At 38.8% G+C, this 22,926-nt stretch overlaps 1 protein-coding gene across 6 annotated transcripts in view; it reads right to left on the bottom strand.

Moving 5' to 3' along the window:
• LOC131240008 (uncharacterized) overlaps window positions 1-22,583 on the bottom strand; it is a 125,542-nt gene extending 102,959 nt beyond the window's left edge. For 2 of the 6 annotated variants that reach the window (XM_058237999.1, XM_058237997.1), the window contains exons 1-2: window positions 21,892-22,582; window positions 9,546-9,684 (exon numbers count right to left, since the gene is read on the bottom strand). In XM_058237999.1, the coding sequence (XP_058093982.1) occupies window positions 9,546-9,684; window positions 21,892-22,320 (568 nt within the window). In that variant the 5' untranslated portion in view covers window positions 22,321-22,582. Of the gene's footprint in view, window positions 1-9,545; window positions 9,685-21,891 lie in introns of all 6 variants that reach the window. The other 4 variants (XM_058237994.1, XM_058237993.1, XM_058237995.1 and 1 more) reach the window with 4 other exon arrangements.
• Window positions 22,584-22,926: the final 343 nt, after the last annotated feature.

The raw sequence follows: 22,926 nt of genomic DNA, 5'->3' as shown, positions 1-22,926 counted from the left end.
TTGTTTAGATTTATTTGATTGGGATAATGTGAGTCTAGAATAAACATATTTATAGTAGGATATTATAATAAATTAATAATGTTTGAGATTTATGTTATTCTAATGGTCGTGAAGATTTATATATGCTTGGTTGATTGGTCCTAAGTGTTATGTATGCGTGATTAGAATTCGATGAAATTGGGTGGAACTTAAAAATTAGAATGAATGTAATTCTCACCTCTGATTAAACTAATTAACAAATGAAGTTAGTACACCTTGTGTACGAGTTACAACCTGAAACTCGGGTCTGAGGGTGCACACTCTATACCTGGATTTTGGGGTGTGACAATTTGGTATCAGAGAGTTAATACCGTAGGTGACCTATAGGTTATGAAGCCCATGCGTGCATAATGTGTAGGTCCCTGGAAATAGAAACCTACACTTAGGACTTCCTTGTATGGTGTTTATATATGATGAGAAACTTAGAAATGTAATTTATTTATTTTTTAAAAAAATAAAAATAGGTAGAGTGGAAACTAACCTCATTCATATGATTACATTCCTTGGAGACATGAATCTAGACTTTGAACAAATTTTAAAGTAATTTAAGTTGTGATCTTCTGCTGGACAGCAATGGACAACAGAAATCACCTAACTTTAAGAAATTGTAACTATGAAAATATAGCTCTGATCAAGCTGATTCAAAAGCCTGGTCATAGCAAGAGAAGTCTAGAAAAAAAATTAACTAGAAAATTTGAATCTGACAGATATTGTACTGATTCTGGGAATTAATGCATACTGGTTAGAAATTGGCGAGATCTGAATAAGTCTAATTGCAGGAATTTGTGAAATTTTTGTGGTTGCCTAATTGAGCTGAAATTTTGTGAAAATGTTATATATTAATGTAGAAATCTCCAGAAAAATTTTAAGCTATATTTGGAAGTTTTAAGCATGTAAACCAATAATTGGAACAGTAGCCAATGATAATGAGTTGGTCTGTCCATAATAAAGCACTACTAACTTGATCTATCAATGGCTTATAGAATTTTCATTATTATTAACACTGAGGTACTTCGATAATATTGAATACGAGTTAGATAACCTATGAAGTCCACTGAATTATTAATAATCCCTCTTATAGGAGTCATGGCCCCTAAGAAGACGCGTAGCATTCGTAACTTAAAACCCTCCGCAAGTGCACCTCTACTAGATACTCCTTTACCAAATCCTCATGTTCCCGAAGAATCTAGAACAGCTCCTGATGAGCAAGACGAGAATAAGCCAATGAAGTAAGGCAAGCTCCTCCACCTCCTCCTCCAATTAATATGACAGATGATGGACCAAGCACACAACTCCCATTATCCCCAACCACCATTCGAGCTAACCTTGCAAGACCAAATGTTCAACCGTGGGACACTGCCTTTGGGTTGGTAGCGCAGATGGTGGCAATGCTAAAACAACAACAGGATAAGTTCGTCGTTCAGTGGGCCATGTTAGCCAACTTAAACCAGACATCCCAACATTACCGCAACACATTACCACTAAGGTTTGATCAGCCTCATGATGTAGATTTACTTGAAAGGTTTATGAAGTTGCAACCACCACTATTCAAGAGTGCATCTGACCCATCAATAGCAGAAGATTGGTTAAAGTAAATTGAGAAAATACTAGAAATAATGAACTGCCCTGATGATTAGAAGGTTAGACTCTCGTCTTTTATTCTTCAGGGTGAAGCCGATGTACGGTGGAGACCGGCAAAGAGAATGGTTCTAACTGACCACGTGTGGACCTGGAATGAATTTCAAGGAAAGTTCCGTGAGAAACATTTTTCTAAAGCGTACCGCATCCAAAAGATGGCGGAATTTTCGGTTCCATGACGATAGCCCGGTATGAAGCAAAATTCGTTGAATTATCAACGTACCGCATCCAAAAGATGGCGGAATTTTCGGTTCCATGGCGATAGCCCAGTATGAAGCATTGAATTATCAAGTTATGTGCCAAAGATAATGAAAGATAAGGATTGTAAGATCAAAAACTTTAAAGAAGGGTTAAGACATAATATCATAATGAAATTTTGTGGCATGGATGTGAAGAAATATTCAGAAGTAGTCGATAAAGCCTTATGAGCAGAACAAGATACAGAGCAATTTCTCAAATCTCGTGTACAGTTAAAAGAAACAGGACAGAAAAATAGGCCGATACGTACCCAACACTAGCCACTAGAGAAGAAACCCAAAATGAAAATTCGGTCATCAACACCGAGAACCCAAGAACAATATTTTCCAGGAAATTGTGCGTACTGTGGTAAGTATGGTCACATGGCTTAGGTGTGCAGAAATAAGATGAGAGATATGGGTATAATGCCTCTTCAACAAATACCACCGCGACTACAACTCCCAACATCATCTCAACAAACAGGTCAGACATCACAAGTTTCACGTACCCTACTGCCCCGACCACAGCAGAATCAGCAGAATCGACCCTTTCCATCAGTCCCTCAAGGCCAAGGGAGTCATCGTACTAAGCAACAGCCACCACGTGCACGGGTTTATTCCATCGCATCTAAGGAAAATCTAGAAGAAAATAATAACGTTGTAGAAGGTATGATCGAAACGCATGATACTTCGATTTACTGTTATTTTATTCTAGAGGCTACTTTATCTTTTATTGCATCATCGTTAGTATCTCGGTAAAGATTGAAGTCAGAAGTCCTTGATAAGCAAATTTCAGTAGAATCCCCCATAAGCAAGTTAGTTATTTTGGACAGAATGTGTGAATCTATTCCCCTTATGATAAGTGATATTCCTATATTAGCTAATTTAGGAGAAATGAGCATGGCGGGGTACGATGTTATTCTCGGAATGGATGGGTTTACTCGAAATCATGCGACGTTGGATTGTTATGTGAAGACAGTTAGTTACCTTCGCGGTGCCAGGAAGAGAACTACTTATGATTCAAGGGAAGAAGAAGTATGAGAAGATTGAGCGTGTCATGATGTTGATTGGTGATGAGAAACAGGAAAGAACAATGGATTTGAATCCAATTGCACAAGAATATCCTAAAGTTTTCCAAGATATACAAGGATTACCACCTCGACGGGAAGTAGTTTTTCGTTTCGATCTCCTATCAAGGTCTACACCAATATCTATGTCCCCATATCAAATGGCACCTGTTGAATTGAAGGAGCTGAAGGAGCAAGTAGAAGAATTGAGGTCCCGAGGATTTATTCGACCAAGTACCTTTCCTTGGGGTGCGCCAGTACTTTTTGTAAAGAAGGATAGCGCTCAATGTTTGTGTATTAATTATCGCCGATTAAATCAGATGACGATTAAAAACAAGTACCCATTACCACGTATAGATGATTTGTTTGATCAATTAAAAGGAGCTCAGTATTTTTCTAAGATCGATTTGAGATCAAGTTACCACCAGCTGCGTCTTAAGGAAGAGGATATCTACAAAACTGCTTTCAGAACGCGTTATGGTCATTATGAATTCTTGGTCATGTCATTCGAATTGACCAATGCACTTGCAGTGTTTATGGACCTAATGAATAGGTTGTTCCAACCTTATCTGGATAACTTTATCATCGTATTCATTGATGACATTCTGATTTACTTGAAAACTGGTGAAGAGCATAAGCTACATCTAAGGACGACGTTGCAGATTTTAAAAGATAACCAGTTGTATGTTAAGTTTTCTAAGTGTGAGTTCTGAAAGGAGTGTTAAATTTCTTGGGCATATTGTTTTAGAAAAAGGTAGTGCAGTTGATCCTATGAAGATCAAAGTTGTGGTGAAGTGGGAGCAGCCCACACGTGTATTAGAAGTTAGAAGCTTTCTCGGGCTCGCTAGATATTATAAAAGGTTTATTAAAGATTTTTTAAAGATTGTCGGACCACTAACGAGTTTAACTCGAAAAGGAGTACCCTTCAAGTGGATTGAAAAGTGTGAAGAAGCTTTTGCTAACTTGAAGCAACTCCTAACTTCAACTCCCGTCCTAACCCTTCCGAAGGATGGGTTGGTATTTGAAGTTTACACCGATGCATTGACTAAAGGTCTAGGTTGTGTATAAATGCAAGGGGGCAAGGTGATCGCATATGCATCGAGGCAGCTTAAGCTCCACAAGCGCAACTATCTGACCCATGATATAGAGTTGGGTGTTATTGTATTTGCATTGAAGATTTGGCAACATTACTTGTATGGCGAACAGTTCGAGCTTTATATAAATCACAAGAGTTTAAGGTACCTATTCTCTTAAAAAGACTTGAACATGAGGCAGAGGAGATGGATGAAATTTCTTAAGAATTACGATTTCTCATTGTCCTATCATCTAGGTAAAGCTAATCTAGTTGTTGATGCTTTGAGTAGAAAAGAATATAAACAAAGGATTGTAGCTAGCTTAATAGTGCACGAATGGGAAATGTTGAATTTTGTTAGAGAGTTGGACATTCAATTGAATTTTCAAGAGAATAAGATTTGTATGTGTAATATTATGGTAAAGTGGACCCTTAGGGAGCAAGTAATTGAAGCTTAGATGAATGATGAGTGGTTGTTAAAAATGATAGCCAAGTATCAGAATGACAAGGCTTCAGATTGGAGTATAGGGGACGATAAAGGGATCCGGTATCGAGGTTGACTCTGTGTGCCTAATATTCCAGATCTAAAAGAGGAGATTCTAAATGATGCACACCGAACTAAGTTTACAATTCACTGGGAAAGCACAAAGATGTACCATAGTGTAAAACGATCATTTTAGCAGCCAAGTATGAAGAGAGAAATTGCCGATTATATGTCGAGATGTTTTGTTTGTCAGCAAGTGAAGGCAGATCATCAGAACCCATCAGGATTATTGCAGGTTATGAAAGTACCTGAGTGGAAGTGGGATTGTATCTCTATGTACTTTATAGTTGGTTTTCCCAAGACACAAAAGAAGCACAATTCTATTTGGGTAATCATTGATCAACTGACCAAGTCAACACACTTTATTCTCATCCGTACCAATTACTCTATGGAGGAGCTCGCCAAGCTATACATCAAGGAAATAGTGAGACTTTACGGCGTCCCTAGTTCTATTATATCGGATCGAGACCCATGTTTTACTTCGAGTCTATAGGAAGCTATGGGTACGACTACGACATGGGTGAGAGAACTTGTAGAAAGAAGTGTGAGAGAGAGGAAAAAAAACATTACCCTCTCCTTTTTCTTATTCCTTTATATATGTAGGGTTTTAACAACTACTTACCCCATGACAAGCTATAAATGATATATTTAGAAATAGACCCGTATTTACAGAAAAGTCCCTTCTAAATATAAAACACCAATAATAGCAATGTTCCAACAAAAGCAAGCAAGGCATCATAATGTGTCATAAAGGCCATTACGTAAAGGTAACAGTGGCAATTGTTACATGTTACGAGGTCGTAACAGCCGTTATGGAAAAAATGACTAGTAATCGTCGTTAATAGCCTGTTACACCCCCTTTAAAGGTCATAATAGCCCCGGAATGGTCTGTTATGGGGCAAATATAGGTTTTTCGGATTTTTTTAAGATGTTAAGGTCAGATATAGTTTTTCAATTTTTTTCCTAATAAAAAAGAGACTGTAACGGCCGTTACTGGGGCCGTAACAATCGTTACAACCAGCAACGTAAAGGTTATCATTATGGAATACATTGTGAGGCATCATCCCAAAATTGTTTAGGAAGATTCATATCGAGTAAAATGGCACAGGTGACCTCAATAAGGTGACAATTTTTCGCTCAACCACACCGTTTTGTTGCAGGTTTGTGGAAATTAAGTACGAGATAAAATCCCATGGTCCTGCCAAAAGGATAGAAAGGCATATGACAAATACTCACCCCCACTATCAAAGTGCGGAATTTTGATGGGGCATTAAAATTGGGTAACCACTTCATTATGAAATGCGTTAAACATATCAAACACTTCATGTTTAGATTTTAGAAGATAAACCCATGTCATTCGGGTGCAATCATCAATAAAAGTAACAAAATATTTGTATCCAAAAAAGAGAGATAATAAGAGCAAGACCCTAAACATCCAAGTGGACTAACTCGAAGGATATGGGGTTTCCTCTCAGATGAACTAAAAGGAAAGACAGTATGATGATGTTTGGAGAACTTACAAGTTACACAACATAACGGGTTAGATATAACAATTGAAGGAAACAAAAGTTTTAACCTAGACAAGATGGGTGGCCCAAGTGGCAAGCAATGCCATTTAGGCACTAACTCCTTAAGGACAAGGCATTAGATGTTATTGCAAGTGAATTATCCAAGAAATAAATGCCTTCACGTTCACGGACCCCTACAATCATTCGCTTCATCTGGAGATCTTGAAACACACAGTGAGAAGGAAAGAAGGTTACTGAGCAATTTAAGGATTTCATAAGGGAACTGACAAATAATAAGATTAAGTAGAATGCTGGGAATATGCATAACTAATGACAAATGCAAGAATGGAGAAAGCTTGATAGAACCAGTTCCAGATATAGGAGTTTGATTTTCATTAACAATAGTGACAAAGTGTGACTGGCTAGAAGGAAGATGGGAGCTAAGGCTTACCAGTCATATGAGAGATGGCTCTAAAGTCAATAACCTAGGGAGATGGAGAAGAGGACACATTGAGAACAGTACCTAACTAGGCTACAATGGCTCTGGTAGTGTTAGGAACATCACGAACATGAAACCTCATCAATGCATCATAGGCTTTGCAAAACAAGAACAAAATCACCCGAGGAAGGCTTCTCCACTGCAGTCGGCTGTGAACTCTTCTCGAACCTAGTGGAAGCAGCACTAGACACAGACACATCGTCCCAAGATGGACGGTGAACAAGTTCATAGCATATATGAATAGGGTGATTTGTGCCCCTACAATATGTACAGAAGCAAGGTCTCTCACGTCCTCGTCCTCGTCCACCATGGCCACTACCAATGTTTTAAATATCGATGATATCAACCGATATATCCCACGATATATCTTGTATCCCACCCTTGCAATACGAAACACACAGGCAGTGCCGATATATCCCACCTATTCGATCCAGTGAGCATTTTTTATTTTTGATAGATGTTTTTGCTAGAAATCACGTTAAACCAATGTCAAATGTTTACAAATCTATGATTCTTCATGTTTTCCATGAAAAATCATGGATTTGGAACTTCGATTTTGAGATTTAGGGGAGATGGGTCAAGTCGCGGGAAATTGAGAAAAATCGAAATTTCTCAATTTCTCGCAAATCAATTGCAATCTTTGTATCCAAACACAAAATTAAACATGTAACCTGATCTAATGATTCTTCTTTTGCTTTTGAATGTATTGCTTGTGTTTCCATACATGTCTTCTTACATTTATAAATTATATGAATAGACTTTGAATATACTTGCATCAGTTCAGTTGGAAAGCGCATATATTAGGACCCGATATAAAGGAAACCCCTATTATGTGCACTTTTTTTATTATTATAATGTTTTGATTTCTAAGTGTGTATTGATGTCTTTTTCAACAATCCCTAAAGTTTCATTAAAAAATTTTACCAATTTCCCAATGTTCCCATGTTTCCCAACAACAGCGATATATTACATGATACAATTGATATATCCCATGCGATAACCGATATGTATCAGTATCCAAAGGGTGCGATACATTATGCAATAACGATATTTTAAACATTGGCTACTACTACCACGGCCACCACGGTCAGTGTCATGGCCCTTGCCTCAGTTACTCGATCCATTAGTTACTCGATCCACTATCATGCCCATGTCCCTAAGCACTCCACACTGGAGCTGTAGAATTGTGGCTAAAGGAAGGTCAATTCCCAACAGCATATACGTGGATGATCACATGAAGCAAAAGTAAGGGTGGATGATCTATCGAGTTTTTGACACATGGCATAGATAGTTGTTAGAGGAGGAAGACAGTCCATGACAATAATCTATTTTCAAACACTATATACTCAAGAGTTGAGGCTAAAGAGATTGCATTATTCTAGTTTCTTCACGTTGCTTCCATGAATGTTCATAGCCCATTGTACAATGGGAAGGGAGAGGGTGATAAATATCCAACTCATCCCACATAGCCCGAAGTGCTAAAAACTACTTCAAGGATCTTGAATCTTGTTGAAATTTCCCGATGTTTAAGGTCAATGGGAAAATTATGAGTATATTTTGGGCTTCTGAATATATATCATGAAGGGTGCCTATCGCATATCCTTTTTGTTGAAGTCAGGAACATAACATAATTGCTTATAGTAGAATCCATACTATTATGTAGCCAAGCCATGACTTAGTAATTCTCTTTGGTCTAGGTTTCAAAATTCCCATCATTGGATGCATGTCCAAAACACAATAACAGATTCTTGCATTCCCTTTTGGTTTTTTTTTTTTTTTCCTAATATTGTTCCACATTTTTGCAAAAAAAAAATAAATTCACACCTATATGGTCTGATATGGATCCGATATAACCGTCACACTAACGTTTTTTGGCCCCACCTATATGCACTCCAATACTAATACTTGGAACCTGGATTCCCAAAATTAATACTGCATTAGCTTTGTTTAAATTCCCCATAGTATCTTTTAACTTATTTAAGAACACAAACTCTATTGACTTGACTGAGTATCGAGGTGACTTTGAGTTTTCTAACTGGGAGATGTTGAATAAGCACCTTCAAATCAGATCAATGACGAATAGCGCTGGCAATGCATCATCCATCCATTGTTATCATATGAGCCTTATCCCAACTAATTGTGGTTGGCTACATGAATCTTGCTCCACCAGTCCATGATATCAAGGACCTCAGTTAAAGCATGGGTCTTCAAATCTTTGAAGCCAGCATCACTCCACTAAAACATGACCATAGGACAGTGCTCTCAAACACTTCAATGATAATCCCCTGGATACTTCCCGAATATCGGCACCAACATGAGAAATTCTTATGCTTCGCTCCAATGAATACAGAAAGATAATCCACCGTGATAATGATGGCTATTGTTTCTATTTTTTATGGGTTCGTGCTAATATTCAACACCATGCAAAGAAACAAATTGCAGTAGAGAGGGAAATACCTAAAGTTGAAAAACTGGGTCTGTTTGGATAAGGGAGAATCCAAAACGTGGCCATGGAAACCCCTATAGAATCCCTAGGAAGTGTAAAGCTGTGGAATCCAACAGCTACTCCATTGTTTGGTTTGGATTGGATGTTTTCCATTGAAATATAAAAGGGTAAACGGTTAAATAGCTAGAGCTGTCTCCCAGAACTGTGAAAATATCGACTTCATAATTTTTTTCGCATATTGGAAGTCATTTTACTTATTTTTGAGGAAAACTATGGAAAATGGGAATTAATTTCCAGACCTATTTGTGTATTCATGAACATGGGAAAACATCACATCTGTGGAAATTGATTTCATTTCCACAGTTTTCCATTGTTTTCCACCAATCGAAACACTGGGAAATTGAAGATTTGTGACAATGATGTAGTGTGGAGAAATATAGAAACATCATAATATCTAAGAAATAAATAATTTCGACAAGAAGAGAATTTCATTTACCTAAAAAGCAGCCGCTTGAGTTGCCATCATAAGAAACATATTTCACTATGATGAACATCAAATAAGTCACCGCAACAAATTGCAATATAGTTATCACTATTCCAAACCGGGTCCACCATAACCACCTCTTATACCTTATCTGTACATCAAGGTAAAACAAACTAATTTCATGATACAAGCATGAGGGTCTAGAAAAAGACATTTGAAATCATCAGTTGATGCATATTTAACCTGATAATTTGCTCAAAGTGAATTCCACTGGCAGTTGCAAAAAGACTTCAAACACATTGGAAGACTGGCAGTTCTACAGAATTAGTTCTAGTAACATAACAATGTCACTCATCATAGTTTAGAAACACCAATTATGGTTGGCATGGTTAATGAACAGTAAATGACCAGTAATTCCATATATGCAAATGCCTTAAAAGTAATTTGTAAAATGACCAAACTAGTCTTAAGGAACTCCAGAGACACAAATGACTCCACATAAATAAATGTCATCACTAGACCTAAAAAACATGATGCAATTCATTTGGACCATGTACAAATATGAAGGATCCAATATATAGCTGCATGAAGCATGAAGTGAAGCAGCAACATACTAGGCTGTGAAGCGAGAGCATCTAAATCAAATGTTGTGAAGGATAAAAAGGCTAGAAAGTGGGAGCAGGAGTGTGGGTCTGAAGCGAGAGTGACACCTAAGGATTAGGGGTGTCAACGGGCCGGGTTAGGGCAGGACCAAGCTCTGTCCAAGCCCGGCCCACACTTTCCATCACAAGCCCAAACTCGGCCTGGGCCCATCATGGGCCAAAATAATCCAACCAGAGTCCGGCCCAAAATTTCTGTACCGGGCCCTGCCCGAGCTTGATGCCTAAAACAGAGAGAGAGAGAGAGAGAGAGAGAGAGAGAGAGAGAGATTGCTAGTTTAATGCGGATTTATCCAATTCTTTTTTTTCCTTCTTCTTCTTCAATGGCCAAAGACTCATTACGGGAGCAAGGGCGTGTGGGAAAGGAGAGAGAGAAGAGAAGAAGAAGAAGAGAGAGAGACAATGAGATGTGCTCATATACTATGGATAATACATTTAATAGGAAAGTCCAACCACCTACTTTGGGAAGCCCACCATGGTCCATGTGAAATCCACGCCAACCAGTAGGTGTTTCACCCCATGTTAGGCGCAGGGCCCAAAAATCATCCTAGTCTGTGTTTCAGGTGGACCACATGATTGGAAAAAGTGTACAAAGTAAAACTTACCTTCCAAGCTATTTCCCTTAGTGTGGCCAACCTATATAATGGATGGGCCTGATGTTTGGTCAACTGTCCTAAGTTTTGTTGTGGTATCTAATGGCTAGAATTGATTTTATATGATCATCTCAGTGGGCCCTATAAATATCAAGGGTGGAGGTATCTATCCCAATTATTTCCCTTTATGTGGCCCACCTGAATCACGGGTCAGTCTCTTCTTCGAACTTCTGCATGGCGAGAACATAGAAGTTTAGAAAAGCAACCGATGTCGACGATGGGAGCATAGATGGAGGCGGCGTAGGCTGCAACAAGCAAAGGTGGATCCAATGACCTCACTATAGAAACATACATGTGTTAGCCTCACCATCGCTTTATATCTTCCAATCAAAAAGCCAAGGTCGACCGAGAAGGATGTGGGTGACATTTGTCAAAATTATGCAAGGAATGCCAAATCGGTTACGTATCGGCCGATACGGCCGATACGTAACGGTAACGGTACGCACCGTTACCCGATTCGGGGCCGTATCGGCCGATACCAATTTTTGTACCCGTATCGGCCGATACGGGCCCGATACGGGCGTAACGGTCACCCGTAACGGTCAGCGCCGTAACGGTCGAAAAACGGCCATTTTTTTTTGCATTTTAAGGTCCGTTTTTGATGTTTTTTCGAAACTTCTTGCTTCCAAACTCCTTCTCACTCCTTCTACTGCTAATTTCGACCAACCTTGGCTGGATATTTGAGTAAAAAACACATTATATTGGCGGATTTTGTTGAATCAAAGCTTGGTGGGCCATTTTTCATAAATTTATCAAAAATAGGTATTTATACTTTTTTAATATGTTTTGCTGTTTTAATTATCTCATATGATGTGTTAATCATAGTAGAACATGTTAATATCCATTTTACAGATTTGGGGTGCCATTTAATATTTTCTTAATATTTTTATCTATTTACGCATGAATTTTGCCCCTGTTTTTTAAAATTCAAAAAATCAATTTTTAATTATTGTTTTGCTGTTTTAATCACTCCATATGATGTGTTAATCATAGTAGAACATGTTAATGTGCATTTTACAGATTTGGGGTCCCATTTTATATTTTTAAATATTTTTTCTATTTACGCATGAATTTTGCCCCTTTTTTTTAAAATTCGAAAAATCAATTTTTAATGATTGTTTTGCTGTTTTAATCACTCCATATGATGTGTTAATCATAGTAGAACATGTTAATGTGCATTTTACAGATTTGGGGTCCCATTTTATATTTTTAAATATTTTTTTCTATTTACGCATGAATTTTGCCCCTTTTTTTAAAATTCGAAAAATCAATTTTTAATGATTGTTTTGCTGTTTTAATCACTCCATATGATGTGTTAATCATAGTAGAACATGTTAATGTGCATTTTACAGATTTGGGGTCCCATTTTATATTTTTTAAATATTTTTTCTATTTACGCATGAATTTTGCCCCTTTTTTTTAAAATTCGAAAAATCAATTTTTAATGATTGTTTTGCTGTTTTAATCACTCCATATGATGTGTTAATCATAGTAGAACATGTTAATGTGCATTTTACAGATTTGGGGTCCCATTTTATATTTTTTAAATATTTTTTTCTATTTACGCATGAATTTTGCCCCTTTTTTTTTAAATTCGAAAAATCAATTTTTAATGGTTGTATTACTGTTTTAATCATGCCATATGATGTGTTAATCATGGTAGAATATGTTAATGTGCATTTTACAGATTTGGGGTGTCATTTTATAATTTTTTCTATTTTCGAATTAGTGACTTTATGTTTTTATTTGCTTATATTGGACGAGTTTTGCCTTGGAGCTTCTTAGGGTTTAGTTAGAATATAAAATCATCTTTATTAACATAGGTCATACACAGATACACTCATACTCAAATCTAATTATCTAGTGTCTACCTAAGCCTAAAGAAATGTCTGGATCTGGCCAACAACAAGTAAGTGATGATATTGGATGGCAACATTGTGAGAGGGTTGGTGGTACTAGGCACCAAATGAAGTGCAAGTATTGTGATAGACTAGTGACTGGTGGAATTACCCGTCTCAAACAACATTTGGCACATCGAAAGGGTCAAGTTGTGCCATGTAGTAGAGTACCGAAAGAGATAATGCTTTTAATGCAAGCTAGTCTGGATGAGTCGAAGGGTAAACGTGCTGCTGTACAAAAGAAGAAAGATGATATTTTGGATGCAGCTCGACAGGAAGTGTTTGGTCCTGAATATATGGGCATTCATGATGAAGATATTATTGATTCTGACGAAGATTCAGATCGAGAACTTACTATAGCTAGGAGAGAGAGCTTGCGTCTAGCTCGTGAAGAGGAAGAACGTCGCCGCATGTTTGGCACGCATGGGTCAGTGCGTGATACAGGGGGGGGGAGTGGGAGTGAGAGTGCAACTGGTTCTGCAGGGGGGGTAGGTTTGGTGGGTTACGACGTATGTTTGGGAGCCGACGACAGACATCTTCACATGATGCCCCTATACGTTTGGATGAAGAAGTAAATGAGCCTAGAAGACCCTCTATTGATCCAATCCTATTTAGGAAAGAATCAATTAAACAAAAGAAGATAAAACAAATGTGGAGTAGAACTTCCGTTGAGAAATTAGGTAGAGCGAAAAGTTATTTATACATGCCAACATACCTCTTAACGCAGCCAATTCTCCATATTGGCGGGTGGTAATTGATGCAGAAGCAGGTGAAGGAATAAAAGCTCCCACGGCTAAGGAGATTAGGAGGAAGGATGCAGAGTATGCGGATGTGAAAGCATACGTGGCTACCTTTAAACCGTATGGCAAGCCGGAGGATGCACAATCATGTGTGATGGTTGGACTGCCCAACCAGAGGCAGCATGATCAACTTCATGGTATCTTGCCACTTAGGAACTATATACCACAAGTCAATTAATGCCTCAGAGGCAACCAAAAATTCTACTTATATTAATGAACTAATGGATAAAGTTGTGGACGAGATTGGAGAGGAGAATATAGTGCAGATTGTGACAGATAATGAAGCAACATATAAGCTTGCAGGACATATGTTGATGGATAAGAGAAAACATCTTTTTTGGTCACCATGTGCTGCCCATTGTATTGATCTTATATTGGAAGATATTGGGAAGAAGAAGAATGTTAAGGAAATGGTTGAAAGGGCAAGGGAAGTGACGACGTTTATTTACAACCATAATCAAGTAGTTGCAATAATGAGAAAGTTTACGAAAGGACGAGAGTTGTTGAGGCCTGCGGCGACTAGATTCGCAACAAACTTTATAGCATTAGAGAGTTTATTCCAGCATAGAGAAGAGTTGAGTGAGATGTTCGCTTCCCGAGAATGGCTCAACACAAAACATGGGAAGAAGACATCAGGAATACCGGTCGAAGTTGTGAACACCATATGGGACAACAAATATTGGAAGAAGGTCAAGGCGATCCTAAAGGTGATGGAGCCACTAATGAGGGTACTCCGTCTTGTTGAATCCGATGAAGCACCTACCATGGGCTTCATATATGATGCCATGGATAAGGTAAAGCTTGCAATTCAACGTGATTGTAGAAGTTGGCAGACTTATTGGAAGATGATCAACAAGAGATGGACAAACCAACTCCATCACGATCTTCATGCAGCAGGTTACTACCTAAATCCTAGGTATAGATATGCCCAATCATTTGTTGCGGATGATGAAGTTCGTGTCGGGCTAAAAAATGTGATAAAGAGATTAGAGCCTGACTTAGATCTGCAAATAAAGGCATTAAATGAATTAGATACATTTGGAAATCGCCTTGGTAGCTTTGGAGATGCTTTTATACAGCATGCAGTATCTAGATTGCAACCGGTTAATTTCGGAGAGAGTACGAAGGCTCTCCAAAAAATTGCAGTAAAAGTTTTGAGCCAGACAACATCTTCCTCTAGCTGCGAAAGGAATTGGAGTTGTTTTGCCCTCATTCATTCAAAGAATAGGAATAGATTGCAGACTAGAATATTAGATAGACTTGTCTTCATGCACTACAATATAAAACTAAGAATGCGACGACATCATAGGAGCATTACAGCTGTTAATGACGGAGATGACTGTCCAATAAACTTGGATAATATTTATGATGAGGATGACCCACTTCTACCTTGGTTGGAAACAAGGGAAAAGCAAATTGAAGAGGATAGTGAAGAATTGAAAATTGATGACCCAGAAATACGCAGAGCGCAACAAGAGAGTCGTGCAGATGTGTTGGACCCAGTAAGAGGGGCAGCGTTTATGCCACGTATAGATACGACTCAAGATCAACAAAAGAGTACGAGTAGTGGTAGCGTGACCGTGTCGAATGAAGACGATGACCCCCCTACCCTTGGTGCTGACACTTCTGGTGTTGCTCAGCGCCCTATACAGCCGTCTACAGATCACGATGTCGATGAACAGCGACGAGGTGGTACATGAGGTCGGACTTATGAGTGTACCGAGTCACGATACAGCCAACAGGAGGTGGTTACATCTAGTAGTGTACCGGGTCCGAGAGGTTCGGAACATCATTAGGCTCATGGTCTTGGTTATTATGATGGATATTCTTCTGGCGAATTGAATTATGATGGTTATACTGAGCCTGTTCCATCACATTCATGTTGGAGTAGCCCTCCCGATCAATATCCATATGATTATAGATATCCAGATCCAAATCCAAGTTACTCAGCACAGCAGACGCACTCTCAATCTCAAGATTCTCAACAGCCTGAGTATGGGCACCAGTATGGCTATTCGACGAGCACTGGTGGATATCCTTACTCCGGGTCAGAGTCGTTGCCTAGTCGGATCAATCATCCTCTAGTTTCGTTGATCTAGTATTTCCTTATGCATTTGGATATTATGGATATGTAGCACCTACACCTATCGGACAGCCTCGGCTGACGATGACGATGGCGATGATGTGGAGGTCGAGCAACCAAAAAAGCAGATTTTCATTTTGGTGGTGACTTGTGATTGTGACTTGTGAGTATATATTTGTGTTAAGGTAAGTATTTGTTGCAACAGACAGCTCACAACACGCGAGTACACACTTGACACTGCCGAACTTGTATTTAAAATAGCTCCCCCGACAACCAATCAAGTAATCCTTAATCAAGTTGCAGGGAGTATATCAGACACTACTAATTTTTTATTTTTTATTTTTTAATAGGATGTTAGGTCATAGAAAGGAATCACACTATCACAGTCACGTGCAACACACTGCACAAGACCACAGGTATGTTCGAGAAATTCCTCAAAAATAATTGCAAACACCTGATGTAAGATATTTTCATTTTACATTCATTCTAATATATCTATCATTGATAGTAGATAGTTAGAAAATTAAATATATGATCAAATTCAGGTTATCTGGTTCATAAATTCATCAGACAGTCCGATACAACTTCTCACCAAAGAGTGGACCGTTACACCACCATAAACATGTTCCAAATTATAAATGAATGCATATTTGGAATGCTTAGAATATTCTGGATTTAATCCATATTTTTTCATATTTTTTTGGCAAAAAAAAAATTTTGCGCCGTTACGGGCCGTTACGCCCCCGTATCACCGTTACGCCCCCGTATCCGTATCGGTTTTGGAGGACACCGTTACGCCAACCGATACCGATACGGGATACCTTGAAATTATGTCACACTAAATATCATCCTCATATATGTCGATTTTAAAGGACATCAAACACCTTTGAGTTACAAGGGTGACAGTGTTATCAACCCAAGCAACCTCATATGCTTTTGGATGCCTTCCAATTAGCAATTTGAGCTAATCAATCACCTCTTGAGAGATGATTTTCATTGCATTGTCGCCATTGATGATCATGTTACATAACCTACGCTAGCATTTTACCCGCGTATGAAGAACAGTGGTCCGTCGCCAGTCTTCCTCTTTCTCCTCAATGGTGGTAAGGAGGCGGCATATGATAAGAGTAGGGCTCTCAACCTCAACTTAGACCAAAGTTTCAGTAGGAATATCCTCTAGCTATGATGTTGGCTCTACATAGGGTTGTTCCATCTCGATGTACTAATCATAATACTCAGGGTCATCCGGGTAGTAGGAGTCCTTATTACCGCAGTAATGGAGGTTCCTAGCTTGCAAACACTCACTAGAAAAGTGTTTTATCTGTCCACAATGATAACAGTTAACACCCCGCCATTCTCGCTTGAGGGAAGGATCAGAATTAGGACCTTACCCTCTATATGAATTCTATAGTGGAGGGCATTGCAAAGGATGTGGGGTTAGTGTTGTCAAAATCCTACGATTTACAATATAAGATTTTAGTCATATCTTAAACAAAACGATTTGAAGCCCTTTTTTTTTAATGAATCCTACGATTCTATCATTTGAATCCTATGATTTACAATTCAAATTATACTTGTTCTCTTCTTTTAGGATTCAGTTGGCTTTCATTTTATGTTTTTAAATTGGTGAGAGATTTAAAAATCGTTTAGAAAAGGTAAATTATTTTATTTATTTTTTATAAGAGATTAAATGATACATATTCTCCTCAATGTTAAATGATGTAGCTTTTTTTGTGATTTGCTACTTAACTAGTTGAAACACCAAATTGATATATGACTTATAATGTTTTTATGGATGGTTATGATCGTGTTGACTTATATGTATTATGAAATGGTGTTTAGAAATCAAAATGTATTTTTCCATCTACAGTATCAAAGGCCGCTTTTCCACCGTGATTTTACATTCAAGAAAGGTAACAAGAACATAAATTATTAACGAAGCCTTACATGTTTTTTATGGGAAATTTCTTGAAAGAAAAAAAAAATATATAATAATAATAATAAAGGAATAAGAACCCTTTAACACTATCATGACATGGTATTACTTAGTGCATATTGATAGCAAAAGGAAGATCGATGAATTCTTTTTAAAAAAGTCTGACTTATTTATAATTTCCATATTTTTTCAAAATTTTAAGAAAATCGTAAAAGAAAACTTAACAATTTACGATACAATTTGCGATTCGATACGATTCACCCCCTACTATGATTTGCGAGACAATAACGATTTTGACAACATCACTTGAGGTTGCCCTACAAGTGGAGTTTGCATCGTGGGTGTGTCTGAAAATGGTAAGGAGGTGGTCAATAGCCCTACGATCGAGTCTAGTTAAAATGTAGATTTGGACATTTCCTTACAAAAGGTTTCCCAGCTGGGAAACCAAAGCGTCAAAGAATGTGATGCCACAGCTGTTGTTCAACTCGTCAAGCCTTCCTATAAATATCGTCGACTGACTCAAAATCATACATTACCATCTCATGTTGGATCTCCTAGGCCCTACACAATAGCGGTTAGCTATTACACGGCCTGTCTCTACAAGCTTACAACAGACTGAAAACTCATTGAACTTCTCAATGTAGTCATCCAGCGATAAAGTTCCATGTTTGAAGCAAGGAGTTCTACTAGAGAAGAGTATCCATATAGTCTAAAAGCAAATAATAACTTTTCAACTTCTCTCTCATGCCAGCTCACCTGGTGATAGCAAGACAACCCATGATGAGATTGTTGTCACCAATGCTTCACCACTAGATTATTGTTAAACCCTTTAGCTTGACCTTGACAAAGGCCTCCATGTCGTACCATGCAAAATAATCTTCAAGCATTGTAATCCAGTTGACAAAAGCCTTTGCATCAATGTGACCGGTGAAGTTCGGAACTTCAACTCATACTTTTTAGTGATATCATTTTTCTTGGGTGTCTCTATCATGGCGTCATGGGCTCGCTTTGTAAAGAGCCATTGCATGAAGTCATAAATAGACTCCCGGGGACCAATGCAATTGTCTCACTACTGATTGGAAAGCCTCCCTCGATTGATGTGACCAATATGGGTAGACATCTTATTACAAGTCGATGCCGGCAAAGTACTGGACAAAATATATGGCTTTTTTTTTGTTTAGAACTGAAGATTGTTAATGAACTAAGATTCTAGACTTTAATGAGTTGAAAGAAGGCTGGATTTAGAACTATTAATGGTTTGACATTTTGAACTTTTAATAAGTTGTAATGGGGACTGGTATAGGGTTGATTTTTTGGGCTTTTAATGCGCTAGAATGGAGTTGATTTTTCAAGGTTTTAATGGGCTAGAGTAGAATTGATTTTTAAGAGTTTTAATGGGCTGGAATGGTGTTGATTTTGAGGGTTTTAATGGACTGGAATAGGGCTGATTTTTGGGGTTTTAATAAGCGGTTTTAATGGGCTATAATATATGCTAGATTTGGACTAAAATAGTGCTGATTTTTTGGGTTGTTATTGAGCTGGATTATGGAGGGTAGATGGCTGCCAAAATTTCTGCAAAACCTCCACTTGGCAATTGGATTTTTAGGTTTTGCAAAAGAGAAGGAAAAAGTAAATGGATGCAATGAAGAATAAGGGAAAAGAAGTAGAATTTTATGGTTAAAGAACCTAGAAACAAAATATCAAGATTGTTGTTGATCCAGGACTTCAACCCAGCCATTGAGACCTGGTCTAATACCAAACTGGCACAGCCAACTAATGGGAAGGATCTGTCCAAACGTCTACACCTTCAAGTAAGAACAAGAATCACGAGCAAAGCAAAACAATAACTAGAAAATTTCATTCATTTCCAAGCTGCCTTAATACTACTCATTATGCACCTTTAAATAAGCTTTGAGACACACAAATAAGGAAGGTTCTTAATGTCATTGATAACCAATGACTTATTATAAAAATGGAGAGGTATTAAAGAGTTGCTTAGGAGATAAGAATGCATTAAAGAAGATTTGACCAATTCGTTATTGCATAACTACCTACCTAATTAGGAGGCTTGGGCATCCTTATTGATGGGCCAGCTGAGGGGGTTTGGGCCTGGCCCATGGATCTTAGGCCCAGTTCAGCTTGCATCACCCCCCAAGATTCATAAGACTTGCAAACTTCTCTACAATCCAAAAGGTGGAGCTTTTTCTATCATCTAATCCTTTCCAATCCAAAAGTGAGTGAATTAACTTGACTCTTAGAGTAAAAGAATATCAGTTCAAGACTGAGTTCACCAATATTGTTATAAGAATCATGTAGTCACGGATATAGGTTCAAATCAACCTATACCTACTCATATTTTGCTCAATTGCATAAACTTAAAAATAAAAAAAATAAAAATAAAAATAAAAAATAAAAAATAAAATCTTATTTATTTTGAAACAGTGAGGAGATTGTTGTTTTGGTAGTGGTTTCCAAACAAACAAGTTCATGGTTTTACAAAGCCATGGAATTTTGCCCCACATTGGATAGGGGAGGCATTTAAACACCTTTATAAGTAAAGGAGCTCTCTTGGGAGGTAAAGGAGCTCTCTTAGGAGCTTGAGCTCCTTCTAGAGACTACATTAAGGATCATGGGGTGGATGTGCCCTATGCAGTTTTCACACGCACACCAAGCTAAGCTGAGCCGCGGCAAGTCGAGAGGGCCATGGCCGTGGCCGTGGTACGGCACAGCACAGCACGGTGTGTGTGTGGTTCCTCGCCATGTGTATATCTTTTAATGTTTTTTATAGGAAATTTAGAAGTCGACTTGTTTGTAGCTTTTTTGTTTGTCTTTGTGTAATAGTTTTATCTCTTTAATCCATTTAATGTTTCAAACTGTTACACATAGAGAGTCTCTGCTCTCTCTATAAACTGAAAGTAAGAAAAAATCATTGAGTTCTCTCTGCAAATCTACTCTTTCAAGTTTATTGTGCAACTAGAGTCCCCTGTAGTTTCCTAGCTCCAGCTGGTGGTGCAGCCAAAGACAAGTCACACTTTTGATGTGGGCCATTTAATCCTACGGACTTTTCTGTTGAAGAACCATTTGCACTCATGTGGAGTAGAACTAGTCCAAAAGATAGCGACCTAGTCATGTAGCTTCTAGTGATACTAGAGGTGCACACAAGTCGAGTTAGCTCGTTAACTTGCTTGGATCGACTCAGAAAAGCTCGACTTGACTTGGATCGAAACTGTGTTCAAGTCGAGTTGAGCCAGTTTTATTGAGCTCGAAACTTTTCAAGTCAAGTCCGAGTTGGACCTAGCTCGACTCGGTTTGGCTTGGATTGATTTTTCAGTAAGTATATATAAAAAATCGAACGCCCAAAATAAGTTTAAAAAGAAAAAAACCCTGACCCCCCCAGCGCCCTCTCGTATCGACCGTTCGCCCAAACCCTAAAAACCCTAACCCCAGCTCGAACTCGACTGTCTTCAGCGCCCGAATGGCGACCGGCGACCAGTACCACTCTCCTCTCCTCTATTTCTTGCCATTCTCCAGTGCCCGACAATAATGTTGCTCACCAAGTGTTTGATGAAATGACTCAACGAAGTGTGGTTGGTGGCAAGGAATGTATGTACACAAAACAAATACCCTTTTTTTCATGATTTTTATGTTGCTTAGAAGGTGTTTGATAAAATACCTGTAAAACCATTGTTGTTGTTTTACATACAATGAGATTTCGAACGTGTAGTCCATGTGTTTGTGAAAATGCTGCACAGGCAAACTTGGCTCGATCTTGGCTTGAACTCGGCTCAAACTGGCCCGAGCTGCTGACCGAACCAAGCTGAGCTGGCCAGTCAAGCTCGAGAACCGAGCCAAGCCGAGTTCGAGCTGTGGTCAGCAAGTGGCCAAGCTGAGTTGAGCCGTGCCCAGCTCAACTCAGTTCGACTCGTGTACACCTCTAAGTGATACTACTGCTGCTCCAATAAAACTAAGAGGTCTGCCAATTCGTCAACTACACACACAGCAACCACTATCATTATCTGATATAGAAGTAAAATCATTCCAGTTCTTGGCCTTTTGAACTAACATAAACAGGTCCAGAGAGAACATTTTTGAGATGTCAAAGCCAAATTTTACTAAACCCAGAAAATCTAACTGGTAGCATTGGCAAAACAAGCATCCAATTCAATGATGTCAGACAAATTCTCAAATCAAACATATACAAAACATCTAACAAATGCACCAATTGAGCTTATTCAATCCCAAACCAAACTAAATCTAATGTGTTTCAGTAAAATTCAAACGAAAAAAAAAAAAAAAAGACAAACAAAACGAGAGAAAAGATCAATCTACCCGTCTCTCGTGGCGGATAACTGCATCAACGGCAGCGCTCTCGGCCTGCTGCTGGCCGAGGATCGTTGTGGCCGTCGCTTCCTGCGCGATACCCGTCCCAATCATCGACATGATCCTGATGCCCGCCACCACAGCTACCACCACGAATGGCAGGATCTGTCCCCTGCTGCATCCCGGAAAGACCCAAATCATCAGAATCCCACCAAGAACAATCACACCCATGTTGGAAAATCCCAAGAACAGCGTGACCCATCTGACAGTTCTCAGCTTCGAGAGCATCAGCTTCTCTGCGACGAAATTCGCCATCAATTTTCCAAAAATGCCACTCCTTTGGTCGTAATTCGACGGCGTTCTCCTGCGGGTGACGAATCGAGCGGTCTGGATTGGGAAAAGAAAAGATAGGAAGGGGAATTGTGACTTTGAATGCATGTTTTTTCAGCGATTTTGATGGGATTTGACCATTGTTCTGAGCTTTACAGAAGTTTTTTGGGCCATGTGAGTTTCGATTGAGAAAATCGAAGATAAGGGTATTTTTGGAAGGGAATGGAGAGTCTCCATGGCCGGCATTTTGGGCTTTGTGTAGGAGGGTAGAAGGACTGGAACTTTCTTGGGGGTGAGCCAAGGAAGTCGGAGGCACTTTTTTTCCGTTATGACGGCCCTCGGAATTAAAATTCTTCTCCGACTGTTGAATTGAATTAATGGGCAACCAAAAGAAACTATCGAACCCGACCCACATGACATAACCTCTTACAAGCCACGTCTACATGTACCCGGGAAATGACACGTGGAAATCACGTTCAGGGAGGAAGAATGGGGAGATATCGACCACGAGTCGAAGAAAGAGATACATGGAGTTGACGTCACACCGTTATTATAAATAGGGCTGTCAACTGACCGGTCGTGAGGGAGGTCTGGGCTTATTTTGAACTATTTTGAACCAGGCTGTCAAGCCAGCCCTATTCAAAATTCTAATTCTTTAGGCTCAAGCCGAGCCCATTAACACCCCCCTAATTATGGACCTGCAAAGCTTTCCTT

Source organism: Magnolia sinica, chromosome 3 (assembly GCF_029962835.1).
Source record: "Magnolia sinica isolate HGM2019 chromosome 3, MsV1, whole genome shotgun sequence".
Taxonomy (NCBI): domain Eukaryota; kingdom Viridiplantae; phylum Streptophyta; class Magnoliopsida; order Magnoliales; family Magnoliaceae; genus Magnolia; species Magnolia sinica.
Note: the sequence above shows the minus strand (reverse complement) of the source record. Positions and strands in the feature narration are given on the sequence as shown.